Below are 24,041 nucleotides of genomic sequence, written 5' to 3' on the forward strand. Positions count from 1 at the left end.
ACCTATACAATCAATGACTCCTTCACTTTTGAATTTTATCACCATTTAAGCAATTTCATGATCATCCTAACCCTGTGACGATCTTTGTATCTTGGATAAGTGGTCACTCAGGATAGGTCAAACAGACTTTCTGTTTGTCCAATTCAACAGATTTCTGCTAGATGGTCAATATAACACTATAAGTTGTTCATACATATTTGTTCAGGGAAGTCTTTTAGCCTTGCTTAGTAAAATCAGTAGCACAAATTCCTTCCTCAAAGGAATGCCAATGAAAGAAAATCAAGTTACATATGTAATAAAGTTGTGAAGGTGTGATGAAGCTGAATTTCATTTCAGTCAGTTTAGTGGTTCTGTCTGTAAATTGTTATTTTCAAAGCTTATTTTTTCATCTTTTGTCTTCTCCGCATTGGTGATTGAAACTAATATTGTGTTTAATGGCATGTGTCCCCCTTTTTTATTGAATATTATAGGTAAATTAAAAAAAATAAACAAGAGGCCCACAGGCTTTATCGGTCACCTAAGTATTAGTTAAAAGTATCACTAGCCCCTAGGGCTACGGAATCTAACAATTCTCTTGTTCTACATATCTAAGCTAAATTCTAATATTTAGCAGCAGTATAAAACAAGATCTGTTCTTTTAATAAACACAAATGCCCCCAAAAGTGCCATACCAATAAATGACTTAAAACATAATATGTCACATTAACACTGCATGATTATTTTGGACCCACCTTGGAATCAAGGGCTACCTGCTCCTCCTAAATTCTATTTCGTATCAATTATAGCATTAAAGAAGATATTTAAATGTTTTACACATTAACACTATATACAAAGTTTGGCTCCTCCCTTTTGCTAAAGGCCTTCCAACACTACATGACTTTGCATTTAGTTTTTCTTACAGATGTGCAGTTGAAGATATATTTTTTTGAAAAATCTGTCAATTTTGTCCCACTCCAAAGGCCATGGGGGAGCAGAAGTCCTGGAATTTACAATTTAGGTCCCCCTTGTCCCAAAGATGCTACAAACCAAATTTGAAAACAATTGGATTGGTAGTTATCAAGAATTGAAAATGTTCAACTGACAACAACAGACGGAGACCAGACTGATAGCAATAGGTGACCTTAAAAACATATCCACACTGCAAAGTTGAATTCACAGTGAATATCTAGTGCACTGTATTTGTACATTGATTCAGAAAATACAGAATATTGATGTACATTACAAGTCTGGCTCGTTGTGAAATTTTCACATCAAAATACTGTATACTGACTTTAATAAACAGACGTCACATGATATGATGAAGTTAAGTACTTGATACAGTTATGCTTCAAATGATTTGTTTTGCCGTATATACAGTTACATTTACAGCTTGTGTTGATATTACCAATCATCTGTTACATTGACATCTGTTATACTGACCATTGAAACGTGTTGAAAGTTATTTCTTTAATACAGTGTCAGTATTGTCAGCTTTACAATGAAGTGGTACATTCTTAATGAGAGTGTGTGTGTGTGAAAATGTGATTGATTTACTTCTTTATCTTTCTTAATATTTTGATATCAATTTTCTTTTCGTTAATTCTATGATTTATCATTTTCTCTTTTGCCTGCACAAATGCAAAAGAACTTCATTACTGAAGGCAAAAAATAAACTACATATTTCATGAATTTTAGCACCTAAAATACAGCAAATGCATATACCCCTTTAATGGCTTGGAAAATATCTTAGCATGAAAACATTATTTCCCATTATCTCTCTTACAACTGAAGTCATGGATGCATATCATACCCTCCAAACAGATTGCAAAAGCTGATATTTTTTGCTTAATGTACAGATGAAGACTAAATAGAAGGCACTTCATTAATACTGCCAACAGTGGGATGTGTGTTTGAGAAAGGAAACTGTATATTTATCAAAAGGATTTATTTTAATGGACACACACAGTAGTCATATAATATACTACCACATTGATGTAAATCATGATTTTGGCATTAAAGGAAATCAATATATATGGGAGAAGGGATAAAAAGTCATAATTTTCATTAAGAAAATGTAGGCAAGTGATATGCATTACAAACCTTGTTAAGGCGATACATGTAAAAAAAACAAAACAAAAAATGAATTAAGAATTATTGAAATCAATATTAATCATGTGCACTACATGGTGATATTAACTTATAACACATACATGTACATACAGTATGCATGTAAAGTCCAATATTTTTTCATTTGTTTGACAGGATTTCTCTCTCAAAAATTGAGTCAGGAAGGGCGACACACAATAAAAGTTCTAAATTCAAGCAGTAATTCAGGAAAATAAAAATGAAGAAAAAGAAAAATGTTTATCTTTAATTCAGAATGGAATTTTTTTCCAATTATTGGCCTAATTGTCTACATTTAGAACAAAAAAGATGTTATTGGTCTAAATATGGATGTACTACAAATCTAATTGGTAAATTGTTAATTCGAATGAAGAACTGTGTTTAGATTTCACTTTCTCTTCTTTGTTTTTTATTATTATTTTTGTTTTTGGCACAAGTTTCCGTCTTAACAGGTTGCAGTTCCTTGCATGAATTGCAAATTGGACAGACAGTTCTGTTGCCTTATCTCACTTTTTTTCTTTTTTTCCCCCCTTTCCAATGAGCTGTTGGCAGAGGAAATGAAAATAAAACATATAATTGGGTATTTTTATTTGATTTCAGCCAAAATCAGGGTCAACACTCCCATAAAACAAAAAAGAAAAAAATGTTGGCCTAAATAATTAATGATAGGTGTAAGGCTTTCTTGTTGGTAAACTGTGTAATCAATTCCTGTCAAACGTGGACATTAAACACTTGAAGACAAAAGATTTCTGCCTGTTACAATTTTATATGGACTATACTTATATATAGTCAGAGCAAGTTTATCAATAAAGAATGGTTGGGTCAGAAAAGAGTGACAGGGTATTTAATCATCTAAACAAGACCCCTACCCTCATCTTTCTTTCCCTATGGAAGACCTAACTATTTCTCTGAATTTACCACAGTATTTCTGTATATTGATTGGAGTACTGAATCTGTACAAGATTTCTACAGGACTCTCTACATCACTCTTCAGTTAGAACGCATCCATGAATCACTCAATTATCCTCAATTGTAATACATTCCACAATTACTTTTCCCTTTCTCAAATTGCCACATTGCCATGGTGGACCTTCTTAGTCCATGGACATAATGGTGTTTATTCTTATATTGCATAATCTCTAGTTATCTCCTAATCTTGATAACACATAACTAGAACATGTACCTTAATAATGTGCTCACATTTCATGCATAATCATGATGTCAAAATACCAGATAACATTCATGAGTGTCTGACATAAATTCCCAGGCAGAGAGGGTCTGAAGCAAGTCTATCAATTCCCAAGACTGGTTTAGTCTATCAAAACATCTTTTTTTAATCATTGTCAACTTCTACGCTATACATAAATATACAATTTACCTGTAAAACTTGTCTAACCAGTACAGGCTATTATCACAATTCATATATATGCACAGTGTAACTGTTTGTATCACAAAAACAAGCATGAAATCAATATTCAAAATAGGGGAAAATCTCTGAGTCTTGGCAAAAATGCAAAATCAAGAAGGAAATTTGTTTTTAAAGGATGTCATTTTTAGTTTTGTTACTCTTTGTTATCACAATCTGGATTTCTGAATATATTAAAATATATTTAGACAAGAGGTGGTTCATTAGCATTAACACTGTTTACAATATCATTGTACATATACCAAGAGTTAGCCTGTTTTCTCAGTTCAATAAATCTGATATAAATGACAAAACCAAAGCTTGAAAAGGAAAGCTTCCAATTCTATGAATGAAAAAAGGAATATATCATGTTCATTCTAAAAGAATAGACTATGTTGTTTGTGAAAGCACCATGCTAATCATTAAATCTCACTGCACACCAAAAATAAACTCCGAACAGTGACAAGAATTTGTAAGCCTGCAAAATATTGGGCGTTTCAGACCTTTGGATATTTAAAAGAGCCCTGTCCTTCAGTGACCTTTCCTCACTGTTTGTATTTGAAATGAAAGTGAAATTAGCATTTGTACAAGAAGACATAGGTTGAACTCAGTACCCTCACTAATCTATAGCAAACATGCCACTTGAATGAACTGATTTCATACTGTGCTAGGTTTCAAGGGGAAATTTCTACTCATACACATGCAAGAGGGATCTTGTACACAGGGGTTGGGCATCATTTAGTACCAATACACCATCATTACTGATGGCAATTTATTACTGAATGCATCTGAAATTTCCTTCCTGCATATCTATAGTTGTGACACTAAAGTGTGAACTATTACATAATGTGTTTGAAAACACTGTATACTTAAAAGGATGAAATTCACCACAAAATACAATCCCTCCACTAATTCAGTTAATTAGATAAGAGTCAATTTATTGGACATTCACATTGGTGCAGTATGATGTACAAGGATGTGTCAAGATTATGAGCAACTGACTGTATCGTTAGATCGAACAAAACATCCTTGTTAGGCCTTACGTCTCATTCTTATTATGAACAATTATCCTAGTTTAATTTGTAAATATCTGAAATACTTTCCCTCAACATTATCTGTGCATCTTTATATATCAGAAAAGTACTAATATCATTTATTAAGTCACTGTGGTATAGATTGATCCCATTCTACCAATACCAGGAATAAACTTTGACACAAAATTATATATAACCATGCAAAATGGGTGAAATGGCACATGTTTTCAAATAGGAATCATGATAGACGGTACACACCTAAAGCTTCCACTAATTTCACCATGACTCCTCCGATGTGGAGATCCCCATTGACCCTAAGTTTCTTTTCCACTTGGACATCTGTAACCTCAATGGTCAGTTCCCAGGAGCCATCCACTCGTCCACTATCTGTTACGTAATCAGCCATGATATTTACACACAATACACAGCTTCTGTCCTCTTGTTTAAGCAAATACTAAGATCTTTTTAACCATCAACATCCAATCTTAAAAGCTTGTTAATTTCCATGGTCACTCTGTAAATACAAAGAAAAATGATTTTTGTTTCCCTAAGTAATCCACAGGCACAAAAAAGTTAAAATAAACTCTAAAAGTTGAAGCTCTCTGGGATAGATTTTTAGGTCACTGTTATCGTCCAATTGTGGAAAAACAACTGTTTACAAAATCCTGCGATTTACCTTTGTTAAGGGAACATTCTCCCTATCTTAAGGGAATGATGAATGCAAACTAAGTAACAAACAAAATGCAACGTAAAAGCACAGTCCGTAATTGTCTAATTAAAGTTAATGAACTCTAAACCACAGTACACTACAGTACGGAACACTTTGGCCCTATTTGGGATGGCGAGCGTAATGAACGGTGCGTGTATGCCGAACGTCGTTAGTAAGTGGACGTCTGATTGGTTAAAAATTTTCCTCGACACAAGAAGCTTCCTATATCAAAGGATTTCAATCAGTGGATTTCTTCTTTAATGTCTTTTGTGGTTTACTTTCCCTTAACAAACTTATATCAAAAAATGAAAGCATAGATAAACAGGTTATCTTTACCGATGTATTGTTCTGAAAGGATGGGAAATCCCTATTTTCACTTCCACAACTTTTAACCAATAAAAAAATTGCTTGCATCAACGCATCAGTTTGCATATTTATACAATGATGTCATATTACGGGAAATACCTCATTCTCTGCATACTTTGAGGGGGTGTTCTCAACGAGTGAAGTGACTCATCAGTTTTGTTCACATCGATGTTTTATTTGAAAACACATTTTCTGTAAAATCTGTCTTGGTCAAAAACCAAGATAGAGATGTTTTGTAGTGACTGTATTTATGTATGTAGAGCATGCAATGACTTAGGCCTACTTTGAGTTTTTTCCCCATTAGTACGGAAGCCTATTTCTGCAAACCAAAAATTAAAAAACCCCGAAACTATTATATAAAAACAATTTTATTAGATACAAATTGAAATTAATAAAATGAAAGCGAAAAACAAAATATTAAATAAAACGAAACTTAAAAGGCCTATATAGAAATGAAAACTAAATAAAATGCGAAATTATTAAATAAGAACGAAATTAAAAACAAGTTTTGAGAATGTAAAGTGTTGTGGTAGTACAGCTTAACAAGGAAAGAAACATGGCCCCTAATTTTTGATTTACGACAATTTCATTATCGCCAATGGGGCTTTATAGAAATTTAATGACATTACAAAACAGCTAAGTTGAACATATCCGTTCGCAAAACATTTATCTTAAGGTAACTCCATACTCGCAGTTTTATCTGATACAAGTTTAAAAGATATATTTATTTCCATATATCAGAGTTAAAACTAACAAATTATCAAATAAGATATCTAGGCCATCACACCTTTTTAAGATGCGAGAGATACCTAAACAGAATCATATATCACCGTCAGAAAATTGCTATTTTCCTTAAACATCGTATCAAAATTTTATAAAAACTGGTTATGACGATATAATAGCATTTATAACAATTTCATAAAACCGTTTCTTCACAAAAATATACAAAATGTCTGTAAAAAATAAAGGAAATCTATCGCATAATAGACTTGATAGAGAAATCAATAAAAACAGAGTTATTGCCCTTGGATTCAATATTTTGAAACTTATCATTGATCATTCATCTATAACTTAAACTTTTGAAATATTTTATTTTTAACAAGATTTTTTACAATAACTATCGAAAAAGAAAAAGATTCAACAAAAGATACTTTCCTATCATGCATAAATCTAAATAAATCATTGATTTTACAAAATCTGATGACATATCACAGGAGGGTGGAATTACTTTAAAACGCCCAAGACCTTGTGTATCAGATTACAGAACTTCTCCAAAATTACTTCAACACTAGCCCTCATAAATCTCCTTTTCCCCTGTAGAACCATCAGGACTGGAATTCATTGCCTGAAAGAAGGTACACTGTAAGTCAGCTACACCCATAGAGGACCACTTAAAATCTGGCTTTGAAGTCATCCTTGTATGGGTGTAGCTGATTTTATCTTCTGGCAATGAATTCCAGTCCGTGATGGTTCAATAGGAAAAAGCAGTGATGATAAATGCATGTCAACCCTTTTTCATGGTTCTAATATGTTTCAGATTCCTGCTCCCTCTAGATCTGAAGTCCCCCCCGCCCCCCCCCCCCCTTCCCCCCCCTATGTATAACAACTCTCCAGAGTTGATAGATGATCTTGTAGCACATGAAACAAGTCTGCATGTTTTTTGTGCATTTTGCTTGCAGGGGATCCCATCTTCATTGGTCCACACTGTTCAATTTACACACCCATGGTATGTGTCAGTTTAGCAGTTGAAGACAAATCTGCCATCTCCTCTGACACCCCCCCCCCCCCCCCCCCCAAATGCTGTTTTTATTTGCTGGAAGTCCCAAACAGCTGATGCATACTCCTAGATTGGTCTTCCTAGAGCTGCATGTGTAGGCTACGACTTTGACCTGTGCTGTGGTGTATCCAAGGTTATGTCTGAGGAGTCCCAGTATCTGGACAGCCTTACATTAGTGTTCTTTATCTGCTCATTCTATTTGAGGGCGAGTCCAGATGGACATCATCCTACTAAAATTTGACAATCCCCCCACACCAGACTCCTACATAAGTTAAGGGTACCACTGAGTAAAATGTACACTGGACTCAGGATTTTTTGTCCTAGAAGGCCATACAACTAACTCCATTGGCATGGTTTCCAGGGTACCACTCCCAGACACCTTCCACTCCTGACTACTTCAGTAGTATGGTCATGTAGAGTGTGTCCACGGGCTTCCTTCCTCCTTCCTTTAATGTGAATTACTGTACATTTTGATGAGTAAAAGCTCATTTGCCATTTTTTTTACCACACCTCAAGCCTGTTGAGGTCAGCTTTAAGCTGCGTTGCATTCTCTCTACCATTTTCCTGAGTAGCAGGCTGTCATTGGCAGAGAGGCAGACATCTAATGTTGATTCTGGCACTCTCTGGTGGCCTTCTTCAATGTTTCTTGCGATATTGTTGATAGTAATATGTGTAACAGGATTGGAGAAAATGCAACAAACCAGACAGGGATTTAAACCTGGGCCCCTTGAATCTCTAGTGAGGTGCTCTACCAACTTAGCTATCTAGCCACTGGCAATTGAATGTCTGACCGCTACATTCCTCCCTCCTTATACGTCTTTACACTTGAAGACATCAATCCAGAATCTTTATCCCCTGGCAGGCATTTTCACCTGTCAATTCCTGGGGCTGGCACCGGTAAATAGCACCAAATGTAACAGAAAGGGAGAAAATGCAATGGACCAGACTAGGATTCGAGCCTAGGCCCCCTGAATCTCTAGTCAGGTGCTCTGAGCTATCTGGCCATCAACGATCGAATCCGTCTGACTGCTACAGATGTAGTTGGGATTTGCTTGATCTTTGGGCATGAAATCCATGTTGCTTGTCACATAGTATCTAATGATGGTCAAAGTGCTCCATGATGAAACTGTGAATGATGTGGTCAAATAATTTGCTGATATATAAATGAAACAGGCTTGCAGCTGGGTGTCACGTTTCTCACCTTTCCTGTAGATAGGGACTACATTGGCTTTCCTCCAGTCTTGTATTAAGGGAGTACCTTACAAGAGTTTTGTTACACCATTCTGGGTGGTTGTGGTACGAGGCATGATTGGACATGGACTCTGACCTTTGCAAGGCATGTTAGAGTAGTCCTCCTTGGTGAACATGGAGTGGAACTGAGGGGCTTTGGTGGCTGGTTCCTATGTAGAAACCCAGTTCTTAAGAGCTGCAATTCCAGACCTGAGGAGTCCTGTTTATGACTGCATCTGCAAGACCAGAAGCATTTGGGCTTGGTGTAAAGATCTTCACTGACATCTTTCTGCACATGTTGTATGAGCAGACCTGCTTTCCTTTTATTTGATTGTTTTTCTTAACAGCCATAAATATATGACTATAAGAACACCACACTCAAGGTTTTCATTCTACTCTTATCAAGGATTATATAATAAATCAGAGTGAATTTATAGTTGCATAAGCATTTTTAAAATTCTGAGTTGAAAAAAAAATACACCAAATCAGTTATAAATTTATTTGTATTTCAATATGGATGAAATTGACACATTGATTAAATACAATAATCTATGAAAATCAGAGACAACTTTCATCAATGTAATTTTTTAATTGATATTATAATGAGTACTAAAAATGGTACATAATATGCCCGTCACAAGCTTTATATAGGGTGTTTTTCTTAAGCCATGAGTTGTAGAACTTTACTGAAGGTAGTATCAGCCATCATAAGCTGCAACATACTTTCTTTTGTATTGTATAAATATAAGGTCTTAGCTTAAAAACTGTGACAGGAGTTAAATAGCTGTATGTGTAAAATATTTCCCCAAGATTGACTAAGTTCAACAACCTCTAATATTTTCAAACATCAAACAGACTTAGGATGTTGAGAATCAAATTCCTTGCAATATGCACATCTTCAAGTTTTTACAAAGGCATTAGCTTGAAAACTGGGGAGGACTTGGATGGACAAATCAGGTAATATTTATTCCAAAGTGACAAGTAAGTTCAACAACCTGTAATTTTCTGAAAAATTGAAGAAAATAAAAATCTTTGCCACATGCACATCTTCAATACCCATACAAAGATTCTGTAAAATAGGAAGGTCCTCACTTGAAAAGTGTGGGAGGAGTTAGGCAGACAAATCATGTACCATACAACATTAGATTTCAAATAAAGGGGCAGAACTCCAGCAAGAGAGTATGAAATGGATCAAAATAGCAACATGAGTGACCCACAAAGTAGCTACATAGCAAGTGTAGATTGATATGTGACAGAGAAATGAAAACAGAAAACCCTAAACGTACAGACGTATAGACATCACTACCAAATCTGATACATGTACCTTGCATACCTAAAGTATGAAAACAGCATTTTATTTCTCCTTAATTGTCATCTCGCAAATGCAAAACAAAAGAACAAAATAAATAATGGAACATGTCTTTCAATAATTACAGGCGAAGTATTTCGCCTATAACAGTTTGGCAAATAGATTTTCAGTTCCCATCTTTTCTGCCCATAATACACATGAACATTTTAATAGTTTACATACACAGTAGACATTGTTTGTAGAAATCATAGTTATACATGTATAATCAAATGATATTTTTCTTACAAAATAAAAACACCTTAAAAGAGATAATCATGTGACTGTCCTCGGAGGTTGGTTATGAACTGTTTTTTATAGTATTTCTAAAGCAAAGAAAAGTGATGTTTTAACTGTTTCAGAAGTTCCTTCGAGTCTACATGGTTTGGGAATGCCTCTACCGCCCGCTTGGCTGCATTGTAACTGCTCTGCAGGTCACCAAGCTGAAAATAAACACACATATGCAAAATTTCAAATAGAATGTACATCTAGTTTATGTTTAAATAAAAATTCTAATTGTAAATTCCAATTTCTTTGTCCTTTTACTTTATCCAATATGAAAATTCTTTTCATATTGCAACTGCAATGTTGGAAATGAAATGCACCATCCAATCACAACCTCCTACTCCCCCCCCCCCCCCCCCCCCCCCCCCCCCCCCCCCCCCCCCCACACACACACACACACACACAACTTGTACATCTTTATCTTAGAATAGAGTGATGGGCATGAAATATATTTACCATACATGTATTAACCATACTATATTAATTTGTCTTGCATAACATCTTTTGTTACTACAGTATTGTAGTTATTGTGTCATACTCTAAATAAATAGCTGATGTCTGCATATGATGAAAGAAGATGTGCAAACAAGCATTTATTTTTTAATAGGATTTATGAGAATAGGTACCCAGTTGTTAGACACTAAACCACAATGATAGAGAACTGTAGGCTGTTGACCGTTAATTTACCGCCTTCTTTGTCCTAGCAGTTATTCTTCTAATGGTCATCAACTACAATAATTGCCATTAATGCCCTTATTGGTGATGGATTGGATGGTTGGGCTTCCAATCAATTCTGTAAAAAGCCATGCTTATCTCAAGCAATTTCATTTTAGGCTCAATGATCCATTTAAACCGTTTTGCACAATAAGATAGACTATCAAGGATTGATCTAATCATGGTGTCTTTCATCTATTATGTCATTTAAAGGCTCAATCTATCTATGCAAATCTGACTTATTCATATGGAGATGAATTTAACAGTAACAGGTATTCAATTTGCAGATTAAAATCTTAAATTAGATTTTAATCCTTACTGTAAAGAAAACATTTATTTCCCTGAAGTATATATGAACAAAGAGAAAGAAGATATTGTTTCTTCTAAAGCATACACTGCCCTTAATTAACACGCTTATTACTACAGCATATTTGGAAAGTATGCAACATAAGATGCAGGGCCCAGTACCAGTGATTTTAAAACAAGGTCCATGGGTCTTCACATGGTCTCACAAGTAACATGCAACAACTCAATCAAAGAAGGTGCTATTATCTTTTAAAAAAATCAAAATTAATTATCCTCAAGCTTTCCAGATTAATTTTCTATGTCCAAGAGTAAAGGGGAATTTTTAAACAAGAGGCCTACAGGCCTTAACGATCACCTGAGTATCATAACCCATACAGGGAGTTTCATATTTGCATATAAGCCTCAATATGGAGTCTTTTGTGCACATGTTTATGGTCTTTCAAAATGCGTACAATTCCTATTCCATTACAGAAAAAAGAGAAATGAAAGTTTGAAGCATATGAATCATTCTAAATTAAAATTTTAAATATAATTTTGATTTAGAATTTAATTTTAAATTTAAATTTTCATTCCCTAATTTTTTAATACATTTTCATTACCGTATGTGGCCATATTGGCCTTGCCCTAGGGCTGAATCCTGACCTGGGAGCCATGAATTTCACAATTTAGGTAGAAAGCTTCATGGACACCACAATCATGAATTCAGTTTTTCTCAAATACATTGTACATATGAGAGTAGAGAAGATTTTCTAAAATTTAATATATTTTCATTACATGGCGGTATTGGTCCCGCCCTAGGGCCTGCATCCCTGACCCAGGGGCCATGAATTTACAATTTAGGAAGAGAGGTTCATGGACATTATAATTGGGAATTTAGTTTTTTGCCAATATATATGGAAGTAGAGAAGATTTTTCTAAGATTTAATTCATTTTCACTATATGGCCATATTGGCAAAACATCATCAATACATCATGAGAATGAATATTAATCTTATTTGGTTGGAACCAAATATAATGAAAGAAAGCAAAAGTGAGGAAGCTCACATACCCCACACTCCAACAATGCTTGACAATGCCTCAAATAATGAATGGTAATGCTATGCATTATTGCAAGAACAGGACAGACAAGCTCGAAACTCTAAGTTCAAAATGAGCATAACTCCCATAAAAACTAATGAATCAGAATTTTCTGGGAATATGCAAATCTACACAGTGTGTCCTTATTAACTAAAAAGTTTCATGAAATTCTGTAGAGCGGTCTCAGAGGAGTTGCAGTGACAAGAACAGGACAGAGGAGCTCGAAATTCTAAGTTCAAAAGGGGCATAACTTTCAGAAAAATATTGAATCAGGATTTCCTGGGTACACAGTATGTCCTTATTAACTACAAAGTTTCACAAAATTCTGTTGAGCGGTCTCGGAGGAGTTGCGCTGACAAGAAAGGGACTGACAGACTAATGGACTGATGGACGGGTCAAAAACATTATACCCTCCCCAACTTCATTGCGTGGGGTATAATTAACACTGCATTTTCATGATGTGTTGGTGATCTGCTTTATTTTTTCTAGTTTATACTTTTGCAGTGGATGCAGACCCTATTCAATACCGTATGATATCCAATCATGAGAATCTTCCGTGCTTTAAAACTCAAGGTTTTTTTTACCAGTTTTTTTACTTTGTATTTTTTTGTAAAAAGGTAATTTGCATCAACCAATCAGAGAGTAGAAAATTTTTATATTCTGACCACTATCAAGCAGAAATAATTGGCCCATGGTAAGAGCCCCCCTTCCATCTCAAAATTCAGTTGAAAAATAAGTCTTGAAGGTTTAATCTATCTCCAATAATTTTCATATTTTTAAAAACATACCTGATCTGCTAGGGCTGCCCAGTTGTAATGAGGTTCATACATATGAGGGGATAAACTAAGTGCAGCCTGGAAAAATGCTCGAGCCTATAAAAAACAATTCAAATATGACACATTTTCACACAGTGGTCACTTTGACCTTTTTTTCTAAAGTAAAGTTATTAAGACATATATACACCTACTTGAGGTTATGAATTTCTGTACAAGATTCCACAAAAACTAAATATGCCTGTAATAATTGTTCACAGAATATTTGATCATTTATCAAAATGAATTGATAATTCCAAGTACAGGTACATGTAAACATATTAGTCAAACTGCAAGGTTTGCCACAAATTATATGTTTGAATTAGAACACATGTATGCTATAGTTCTGCAATGCATGCAAGGTTAAGATTTTTCAAAAGTTGGTCAAACTCCAAGGTGGAGATCACGAGGTCAAAAATGATGATGCCAAAAACTATGAAAGCCTACCACTAACTGTTCAAACGTTCTGGCCAAAGTTTGAGTTTTTGGACAAACAGACCTGTAGGTGAACAGACCAAAAAACCATATGCTCCGAATCTCCATTTGGTCATAAAAAGGTAAAATACTGGTAAACTTTGATATCTCGAACTTGATAGGACTGAAGAAAAACTTTGAGATATCCAAGTGTTTGAAAAAAAAAAGTTAATGGATCTGACACCAATATTGGATAATGTTTTATGTTGTATGTTCTATTTAACAGGTATAATAAGCACACCTTAAGCAGTAAAAGTTTTAGTTCAAAGTTAGGAATTTTTTTTAATGCATTTGCATGTATATTGCACATCTATTTCTTTATTTGATATTGCAACACTTACATTTTACAAATTTCGGTCGTTTTTCAAAGCGATAATCACCGCTATATCACGTTCTGAACAGTATTTCTGATAACCGGATTTGTGTTACGTTTTGTAAATTAATGATAAACTGATCACTGTTGAAGATGGAAACGGGAAATCTCGCTTCCTTGGATTCTGTGCCTTTTGTGCCTTTATCGACTTCTGTTATAGTCTGGAACTTTGTTTCGATTGTATGAACTTTAAGCTTCCTTTTACACCACTGTCAGATAATCCAACTATCCCCCCCCCCCCCCGGGTTGGATACCAGGGTCCTTTCGTTAGATTGCTTATCAGATGTGATGTTTACTGAATATTTTGAATTTTGGTGCTGATATTTATACTTTAAAAATTAGGTCTTTAATTGTTTAATTTCTTGATTTCCATATCACTTTGATGTGTTCAGTGTTTACTTTTATCTGTAATGTCATGTATAAGCGTGTATTATGACAAAATTAAATTCATCTTGTAGTAATCATTCCCAAGCTGCTTATTTAATTATCATCTTACTGATAAGCATGCATTTAATTATCGCCTCCAAACATCCAGTCTGCATAATTGGATAAACCTACCAAATCCACAGCTTGGGGCTAACAAGTAGTGATGGGCAATCGGTTTAAAATCACAATCGATAATTGTTTTGTAATCGAGAGTAGAAAACCGATCGATTTTAGATTAATAATCATTTTTCTATGGTATTTAAAAAATATATTTTTCATTCAATATTTTTTGTTTAAAGCTTCTGCACCACCATGTATGTTACTTTCTCTATATGAATACTGCATAAATGAACAAAACCAGTCATTCATCATTTCATGCATTATTTTTTATCTAACAGCAAACTACAATAAAACTGGCACTAACATTGGGACTGAAATAGATATTTTTAAAAAAAAATGCACATGTAATATTGTGCTGAACAAAAAAAATACAAGCTTTGTTTTATTTAACAGCGTGGCACTATCTGAAACCTGCATGGACTTTACTCGTGCTCGTCATTTTGAAATGAACTAAAATACGAAACCAACTCGGTCCTTGTTATCTGCCATTTTTATTTCCGGTTTTGACATCAACTTTCAATTATAAAATTTTATAATCAATAATCGGAATCGGAAAGGGTAAACCAATCAATTTCTGATAATTATTGATCGTTGTCCCATCACTACTATAAGGCGTGATTATCAGCAATGGTCCCACGAAGCCTGCACTAGACCTAACGGAAACATCCAACAGACCGTAAAATTAGCATAACGGGATGAGTGTGTACTTCAGGTGTGAATTCAATGGAGCGAGAAACTTCTTGGACTTTGAGAAAATGAATATGTTTTTAGCACTTCGGACCATAAATCTTCTGTGAGATAAGCCAGGTATTCGAGATTTCCTTGTTCAAGATATCGGTTTTTTTTTAAAACCATGGATATAGAAAAACTGGCTGGGGTCATCAACTCAATTCGAGACATCCATGGTATTCAACATATCTGTGTTCGAGATACCGAAGTTTACCTGTAACATGTAGAACAATTATAGGTATTGAATATGAAAATTTAGGAGATAATACTTTTCTAATTGCAATGCCAACTTCATGCATGTACTTTGTGTATGTGGCACTATATATTTTTAGATGCAGAAGAAAACTAAATTCTATTCCATTTTCTATGTAAACATCACTGCATCCATGTTCAAAGGGATACCCCCATCCCTAGATAAAAAAAAATATTTACACTCACAGTGTGTATTCTGCTCCATTTCTATTGTCATTTGCAACCATGAATTCACATTTTGTTTCAATCTAGTTAAGTTATCCGTACAGGTAAACGGAAAATTGATGTAAAGAACTTGTCCTCTCACTTATACCATGTAAACCCTGATGTATATAATAATAGAATATTCAACATACATGATGAATAAACACAGAATTTCTAATATATTTATGAATTCATGTCAGCTTTAACCTGGGGTACTGAAGTGCCTATTTATTTTCATGGATGTTATTTTGTGAAATTTCACCCTCTGTGTGAAATGAGCAAGATTTAGCTGACCTAGTTGAAGTAATTCCTATTCCCGTTGTTCACTAACAATAATAATGGTTTCTTGTCATTGGTTTGAACACTGGGTGTCAGCTGATCCTGATATCAAATGGTTTGATGCAAAATGTAACAGATGAAATTAATCTATACTTGTAACAAAATCTTCAGTAACATATATGAATGCTCATTAAAATTTAATGCAATGCTAGAGCATCAAGAATTACACACAAAGACTGTAAGTACAAGCTGTCAACCTACAATGTTTTTCACCATATTAGTGTGAAACAAGGTGATTCATTTTAAAGCCTGTATTTACTGAGAAAATAATGAGGTTTATGATATACACTAACTATATAGGTATGATACATTGTAACACAAAATGATTGAGGCTTTGTTCAAAGTGGAATAGGTTGAATTGACATAAAGTCTGTTTCACTTAAAATAGTTTATGAACAACAAATATTTGTGAATTTTTCACCCTGAAACAAATACAGTAATTTGATCCAATTGTTCAGAGTTTCAAGATTTTGTGTACTGATACTAAAGTAATCGAGGATGACAAAAAGCTAGTGCTCAAGTAAATTTCATGAACCCTGAAAGAAATTGCATATACTGTAAACAAATGTCCTGAAATTTGTTCAGTTTTCATCCAGTATACTTTCATATGTATAAATCAAGACTCAGTTGCTGCATTATGATAGCTGTGGATAATAGGAAGTTGTGGTTTGTGTGATTGAACACAAGACACACAGTGTAAGTTAAAGTTCACTAAAAACACTAAGTCCAACATGATAACTTACAACACACAGTAAAACCCTCTTAATATGATGCTTGTTCAATATGATAATATGGTTTCTATGATTTTTTTTCAAAACACAAAACTATTTCTTTATAAGTCAATGTAAATTTACCTCATTATTATGATGCCCCCCAAGATACAAAGTCTCTCTATCATGATGTCAAAATCTTTTCCAATTTTTCTCTATACCTATAATTTGCAGTCTATGGAGGTGTGAAGTGCTTAATTACCTAATGTGGATATAAAGTGGCCAGCATTACTTGAAACTTGCACTGGATTGGCACAGGAAGAGAGTATTGTATTGTTTATTGGCTTGAAGGCTTACCGCTCATCAGCATAATACATATTCAATTACAGATTATAAACAAAAAAGCTGTACATACAATATGAAAATTGGAGTGAATATTAGAGGATGGACATACATGGGGAGTTATAAGTAAAGTCTACATAACATATATATTAGATGATAGTTTGACTAGATCGTAAGAGTAAAGCACTTTTCAAACATTTACCCAGATTACAAAGTTGTTGTTTTCTATTTTGAATTGACATCAGTTTATAATCTTAGAAGCACGGGAGCAATAATACTTTTTGATATATAAAGATCTGAGATTGGAGATACAAAACTACCTGGTCAAGTTAATCATTTTTTCTCACCGCTAATTTGCTGTCCTCAGAGGTGTGAAGCCCTAATAATTACCACATATGTGGACATGATCATCAAATAGCCTGCAGGATGTGAAAATTCCATTAAACTTGTGGGGAGGAGATTGATAAATACTCCAATGCTCTGAAAGCCACCTGAACCCAAAACCATGTCATTATATCTTGTTTAATAAACAGCTGCTATATTAATTTAATCTAAACAATATTTTATTATGTATAAACGTAAATGGATTAGACAACAGGCATTGTCTATATAAGCCTTCTCCATACAAGTAGATAGTGAAGGTCATATAGATAGAGAAACATTTGATTACATGTATGTTTAATTACAGATGAATAATAACAATGAAACTGTTTGGTAACAACAATATGCTATATTGTAGCTGTTACAATCGCACAGAATTAAGTTTAGTTTTTGAGTATGCTAATTCAACAAACAGTTGTTTTCGTTTTGTTTTAATTTCATGAGGATACCAATGCTAAATATTTTATTTCATAAATTCAAAACAAACTAGGAAGAATTGTTTTAGCACACTAAAACTTATGTTTTCCCTTTTACTTCCTATAGTTTTTATAAAAACATTTCTAGGGATCATGTTTAAAGTGGAAACTTATGGTACATTACATCTACCTATATGTATACCGGGTATGTGTTTCAAACAAGGAACAGTGTTGGGAACATATGATAGTAAATTAAACTTGCCAACATATCAAATATCAAAGGCCAATGTCAAAAGACATAGTTATGGTTTGGACCAAAAAATGCTCCAAAAATTCTATTATTTGACCTTTACATAAATGGCCAAGGTCACCAAAAATAGCACACAACACTCTGTCTTATCATGGTATGTAATACTAACATACCAAATATCAAAGGCCTAGCCCAAAAATCCTATTATTTGACCTTTATATAAAAGGTCAAGGTCAAAGGTCATAAAAAATGGCACTTAACACACTGACTTATCATGGTATATCCACATACCAAATATCAAAGGCCTATGTCAAAAGACAAAAAAGTTATGGTCTGGACAACAAAAATTCCCCAAAAATGTTTGTGCTGTCAAAAAACATATCATTGATAGATTTTATATAGAAAAATCTATGTTGCTAAAAAGCTGTAAATATACTGAATATGAGAAATACTGGCAGAATATATGTGATTTGCTTTAATTATGTACAGTTAACAGATAACAATTGCTTTATATGAAATGATTGAGACTGATCAGTAGACCAGGCAAAATTCTTCCCCTTACTCCCCTTATCTCTCTCTCTCTCCCTGTCTCTCCTTCTCTCTCCCCATCTTTTCGAAATTAAATACCTTTCACATTATACATGTACATATGCACTCCTAAATATACACATATATGTTTGTACTTGCTTGAAATATGTATATACTATATTATCATGTATTGTTAATATGTAAATGTTTATTTATTGTGAAAGCAAAAAAATAAATGAATTACAAAAAAAAAAATTCGATTATTTGTCTGTTACATAAAAGGTGAAAGATCATTGGAAATGGCATGTAACACACTGTCTTATCATGGTTTCCCCACATACTAAATATCAAAGGCCTATGTCAAAAGACAACAAGAGGCCCATGGGCCACATCGCTCACCTGAGTCACCTTGGTCCATATCAGAAGACTTTCCATATATATTTGCATGTAAAACTGTAGTCCTTATTATGGCCCCAACCTACCCCTGGAGGCCATAGTTTTTGCAAACTTGAATCTACACTATGTCAGAAAGCTTTCATGTAAATGTGAACTTCTTTGGCCCAATGGTTCACGAGAAGAAGATATTTGAAGATTTTTCCTATATATTTGTATGTAAAACTTTGATCCCCCCTTGTGGCCCCATCCTACCCCCAGGGGCCATGATTTGAACAAACTTGAATCTGCACTATATCAGAAAGCTTTCATGTAAATATCAGCTTTTCTGGCTCAGTGGTTCTTGAGAAGATTTTTAAAAAAAAATTCCTATATATTTGTATGTAAAACTTTGATCCCCTATTGTGGCCCCATCCTACAACAGGGGGCCATGATTTGAACAAACTTAACTCTGCTCTATGTTAGGAAGCTGTTCATGTGAATATCAGCTTTTCTGGCTCAGTGGTTCTTGAGAAGAAAATTCTTAAAGAATGTCCTTATATATTTGTATGTAAAACTTTGATCCCCCCTTGTAGCCCCATCCAACCCCCAGGGGCTATGATTTGAACAAACTTGAATCTGCACTATGTCAGAAAGCTTTCATGTAAATATCAGCTTTTCTGGCTCAGTGGTTCTTGAGAAGAAGATTTTTAAAGATTTTCCCTATATATTTGTATGTAAAACTTTGATCCCCTATTGTGGCCCCATCGGACCCCCGGGGGCCATGATTTTAACAATTTAGAATCTGCACTACCTAATAAAGCTTATCTATAAATTTCATCTTTTCTGGCTCAGTGGTTCTTGAGAAGAAGATTTTTTAATGACCCTACCCTATTTTTACCTTTTCTTGATTATCTCCCCTTGGAAGGTGGTCTGGCCCTTTATTTTAACAATTTAGAATTCCCTTTACCTAAGGATGTTTTGTGCCAACTTTGGTTGAAATTGGCCCAGTGGTTGATGAGAAGAAGTTGAAAATGTGAAAAGTTTACAGACGGACAGACGGACGGACGCCGGAATACGGGTGATCAGAAAAGCTCACTTGACCTTTTAGCTCAGGTGAGCTAAAAAGTTATGGTCCGGAAAAAAAAAAGGCCCAACAAATTCTATTTATTGACCTTTACATAAAAGGTCAAGGTCAAATGTCATCAAAAATGGTACATGACACACTGTCTTATCATGGTATACCCACATACCAATTATCAAAGACCTATGTCAAAAGACAAAAAAGTTATGACCTGGACAAACTTTGTATGAGAAACAGAAGAAGTGGAAGAAGAAGAATTCGCACTTATGGGAAGGGGAGACATAAATATGTATACCTATACATGTACAAGAGAAAGAAAACATACTAAATTCAACATGACCCGTTTTTGCATGATTATGAATTAATGATGACTCGCTTATTGTGATAAAATAGCTCGGAAACTAAAACATCATATTAAGGGGGTTTTACTGATGCATTTTAAAAATGTACAATAAACCTTAAATAACAGAAAAAGCTACTTGCATACCATTTCTACATGTCCTTTTCTTAGTTCTAAAACACCCAGATTATTATAGGCCTCTGCATGGTCGTTATTATTGGCTAAGGTGAGTCTAAATGCTTGGTAAGCCAGTGTAATGTCTCCAATACCCTGAAAATAAACCAGAATTAATGTAACCAATTCTTACAAACTTTGATACAGATTGTGAGCCTGTGGATGAGGTTTTAATTGGAGGCTTACCGTAAAGTATCGAGTATTGTGCGCACTTGTGTACAATGCGCACCCCCCACTTTGAAAAAAAAATGTCTGGAAAAACCTTAGTCCTATGTATTGTGCGCATTAAAAAAATTGATAGAATGAGTGTGCAAATTTCAGAAATTAAGGTTAAATTCCGCAGGATGAATTCAAAAATTTGTATTCACGCATTATTTGTGTCCGTAACTACCGATACTTCTGAGTATACGCATATACACTGTACCTACCGATTTTTCCAAGTTGCCTTTCTTCATAAATTAATCCAAAATAATACAGCTTCAACAGGAGCGTATATTAAATAAACAACAAATTACGAAGAAAAATGAATTTATTTCTTTTCTTTCAGTCCTACTTAGCGGCCATTCACTGCCGTACTGTCATATAGGTACTAGTTTATATTAGCCGGGCCGACCACAAGTTTACCCGGTAAACAAATATGGCGGCGGCAACCAAGAAAATACGAAGTTTGTTTTCAAACACTTGTTTTCAAAATAATTTAGTATGTAAATGTTCAGTCTAGGTGCTTGTAATTGCTATACGTGCATTAGCATACAAATAACGCGATTAAAACCCGGCAGTATTTTGCATAGAGCAAACTGACAAGAGCTATGACAGCGAAAATCGTCACTGGTGACATGAACTAAAACCTGTAAAAAAAGGATTTTATATTTAGTCCCATGGATTGTGCGCACCCCCCACTTTCTGGGTAAGAAATTCTGGAAAAAACTGCGCACAATACTCGATACTTTACGGTATGAGCCTTAATGGTCATTTAAGTATCACACCATAAACAGAAGGCCCATGAACCACATCACTCACCTTAGTCTTGAGAAGAAGATTTTTAAAGATGTTTCCCCATATATTCCCATCGAAAACTTTGATCCCCTATTGTGGCCCCACCCTACCCCCTGGGATCAGGATATGAACAAACTTCAATCTCCCCTATGTCAGGAAGCTTTCATGTAAATTTCTGCTCTTCTGGCCCAGTAGTTCTTGAGAAGATTTTTAAATGACCCAACCCTATTTTTGCATTTTTGTGATTATCTCCCCTTTGAAGGGGGCATAGCCCTTCATTTGAACAAACTTGAAAGCCCTTCACCCAAGGATGATTTTTGCCGAGTTAGTTGAAATTGGACCAGTGGTTTTGGGGAAGTCGAAAATGTGAACACGTTTACAGACAGACTATGGATAACAGGCGATCAGAAAAGTTTACGTGACCTTTCAGCCCAGGTGAGCTAAAAAGAGGCCCATGGACCACATTGCTCACCTGAGTCACCTTAGCCCTGCCATTGTTCCGCTATTGTGATTTTTCATCTATCTTTATTCCCATGAAAATTTTGACCCCATATTGTGTCCCCAACCTAGCCCCACAGAATCACAACATAACTGAAAATGAATTCACATAACACATAAATGTCTCAACACCAATATGACTAACATGATCTTGCTGTTCTGAATAAGACAAAAGTCACAAGGTCATAGATCATGGTATGTTACGAAAGACCTTACCATACGAAACCAATAAGATATGAAAGCTCTATCTTAAATAGTTGAGGAGATATTGAATACAGCTGTAGGTAAGGGTTTAAAAGTAGGTAAAACTTCCAGAACAAGGTCAAACACTGAAGTAAATCAAGCTCTTGCCATAAAAATTAAATACAAAATAAAAAAGCTTTTCCAAAAAGCTTAAAGAGTTCAGGAGATATTGATTAGGTTTTGAAAGAAACTAGGTCAATGCCACAAGATCAATTATGATTGCATCATAAGGTTGTTTCATCATAAAGAATCTCTATACAAAATATGAAAGCCCTGAAAATACTTGATAGGTTACATTTTCTTAAAAGTACGTCAAATTTCAAGATCACAAGGTCAAAGGTTATAGTATGAAATAAAAGGTATTGTCATAAGAAATTAATATACAAACAAGAGGCCCATGGGCCCAGTGGTTCTTGTGAAGAAGATTTTTAAAGATTTTCTCTATATATTTGTTTGTAAAACTTTGATCCCCTATTGTAGCTCCATCCTACCCCCAGGGACTACGATTTTAGCAAACTTGAATCTGCACTATGTCAGGAAGCTTTCATGTAAATTTAAACTTTTCTGGCTCAGAGGTTTTTGAGAGGAAGAAATTTAAATGATCCCATTCTATTTTGGCATTTTCATGATTATCTCCCCTTTGAAGGGGCATGGCCCTTCATTTGTACAAACTTGAATCCCTTTTACCATGGATGATTTGTACCAAGTTTGATTGAAACTGGCTCAGTGTTTCTGGAGAAGAAGATGAAAATGTGAAAAATTTACTGATAGACAGACAGATGACAGACAATGGGTGATCTTAAGCTTTCAGCTCAGGTGAGCCAAAAATGATATCAAAAACATACAGAATGGAGTCCAAACAACTGTATGGTATTGAATTTCTATTGATTGCTCAATGAATTGTCCGTAATGGCGAATTCGTTATAATGCCACCCCCACTTTATTGCCCAAATTTGTCTTAAACAAAAGTTGGCAATATATCGAGGGAGCACTGTACATTAAAACCCCCACTTTACTTACCAATGCTACATGTCCTATATTGTACCAAACTTCTGCAAGGGCAACTTCCTCTGCTAATGATAAAGCTCTCTCAAAACAGGTCAAGGTCATGTCATACTGCTGAGCATAGAAGCAGCATAAACCAAGGTTATTGAATAGTTCAGCATTATATACCCCCATTTGAAGTAAACGTCTGCAAAGTAAAAAAATTATCATTACTCACATGAAGTATACAGAAGTATCATGTATTAAAAAAATTCTTGTACTTCCTTAACATTGAAAATTCAATTTCACAATAATTACCACATAATTGTTATTGTAAATTTGAAAATAAGAAGTCTGTATAAATTTACAGATTTTAACATTTCTGAAAATGTTATTGACATGCTGTTGAACAAATGAGGAAAATTTTTAGAATTAAAGTATCCTCGAGTAATTTTTGAAAAATTCCTGAAACTTACTTAGAACTAATCAGGGAATTTCAGAATTTTTAAATTGAGTGATTTTTCAGAAATAGGAATGGTTTATTCCTCAAAAATAATTTTAACACTTAAGACCCCCTTTTTTTTCACTGTACAGTTACCTTACAAGTAGGCATGGTTTAGTAAGCAAAAATGTTATTTATCAG

At 34.5% G+C, this 24,041-nt stretch overlaps 2 protein-coding genes across 3 annotated transcripts in view; both read right to left on the reverse strand.

The window, feature by feature from the left end:
• LOC125649505 (fermitin family homolog 2-like) overlaps positions 1–5,621 on the reverse strand; it is a 28,803-nt gene extending 23,182 nt beyond the window's left edge. Inside the window, exons 1-2 of the mRNA XM_048877079.2 lie at positions 5,219–5,621; positions 4,801–5,056 (exon numbers count right to left, since the gene is read on the reverse strand). Coding sequence (XP_048733036.1) covers positions 4,801–4,948 — 148 coding nt within the window. The 5' untranslated portion in view covers positions 4,949–5,056; positions 5,219–5,621. The remainder of the gene's footprint in view (positions 1–4,800; positions 5,057–5,218) is intronic.
• A 3,487-nt stretch (positions 5,622–9,108) lies between these two features.
• Positions 9,109–24,041, reverse strand: part of LOC125651481 (tetratricopeptide repeat protein 8-like) — a 28,092-nt gene continuing 13,159 nt past the window's right edge. The window contains exons 8-11 of one of the 2 annotated variants that reach the window (XM_048880103.2): positions 23,435–23,606; positions 20,651–20,773; positions 13,140–13,223; positions 9,109–10,412 (exon numbers count right to left, since the gene is read on the reverse strand). In XM_048880103.2, the coding sequence (XP_048736060.1) occupies positions 10,296–10,412; positions 13,140–13,223; positions 20,651–20,773; positions 23,435–23,606 (496 nt within the window). In that variant the 3' untranslated portion in view covers positions 9,109–10,295. Of the gene's footprint in view, positions 10,413–13,139; positions 13,224–14,773; positions 15,500–20,650; positions 20,774–23,434; positions 23,607–24,041 lie in introns of those variants that run through there. The other variant, XM_048880104.2, reaches the window with a different exon arrangement.

The sequence above is a fragment of the Ostrea edulis genome, chromosome 5 (genome assembly GCF_947568905.1).
Source record: "Ostrea edulis chromosome 5, xbOstEdul1.1, whole genome shotgun sequence".
NCBI classification, from domain to species: Eukaryota; Metazoa; Mollusca; class Bivalvia; order Ostreida; family Ostreidae; genus Ostrea; species Ostrea edulis.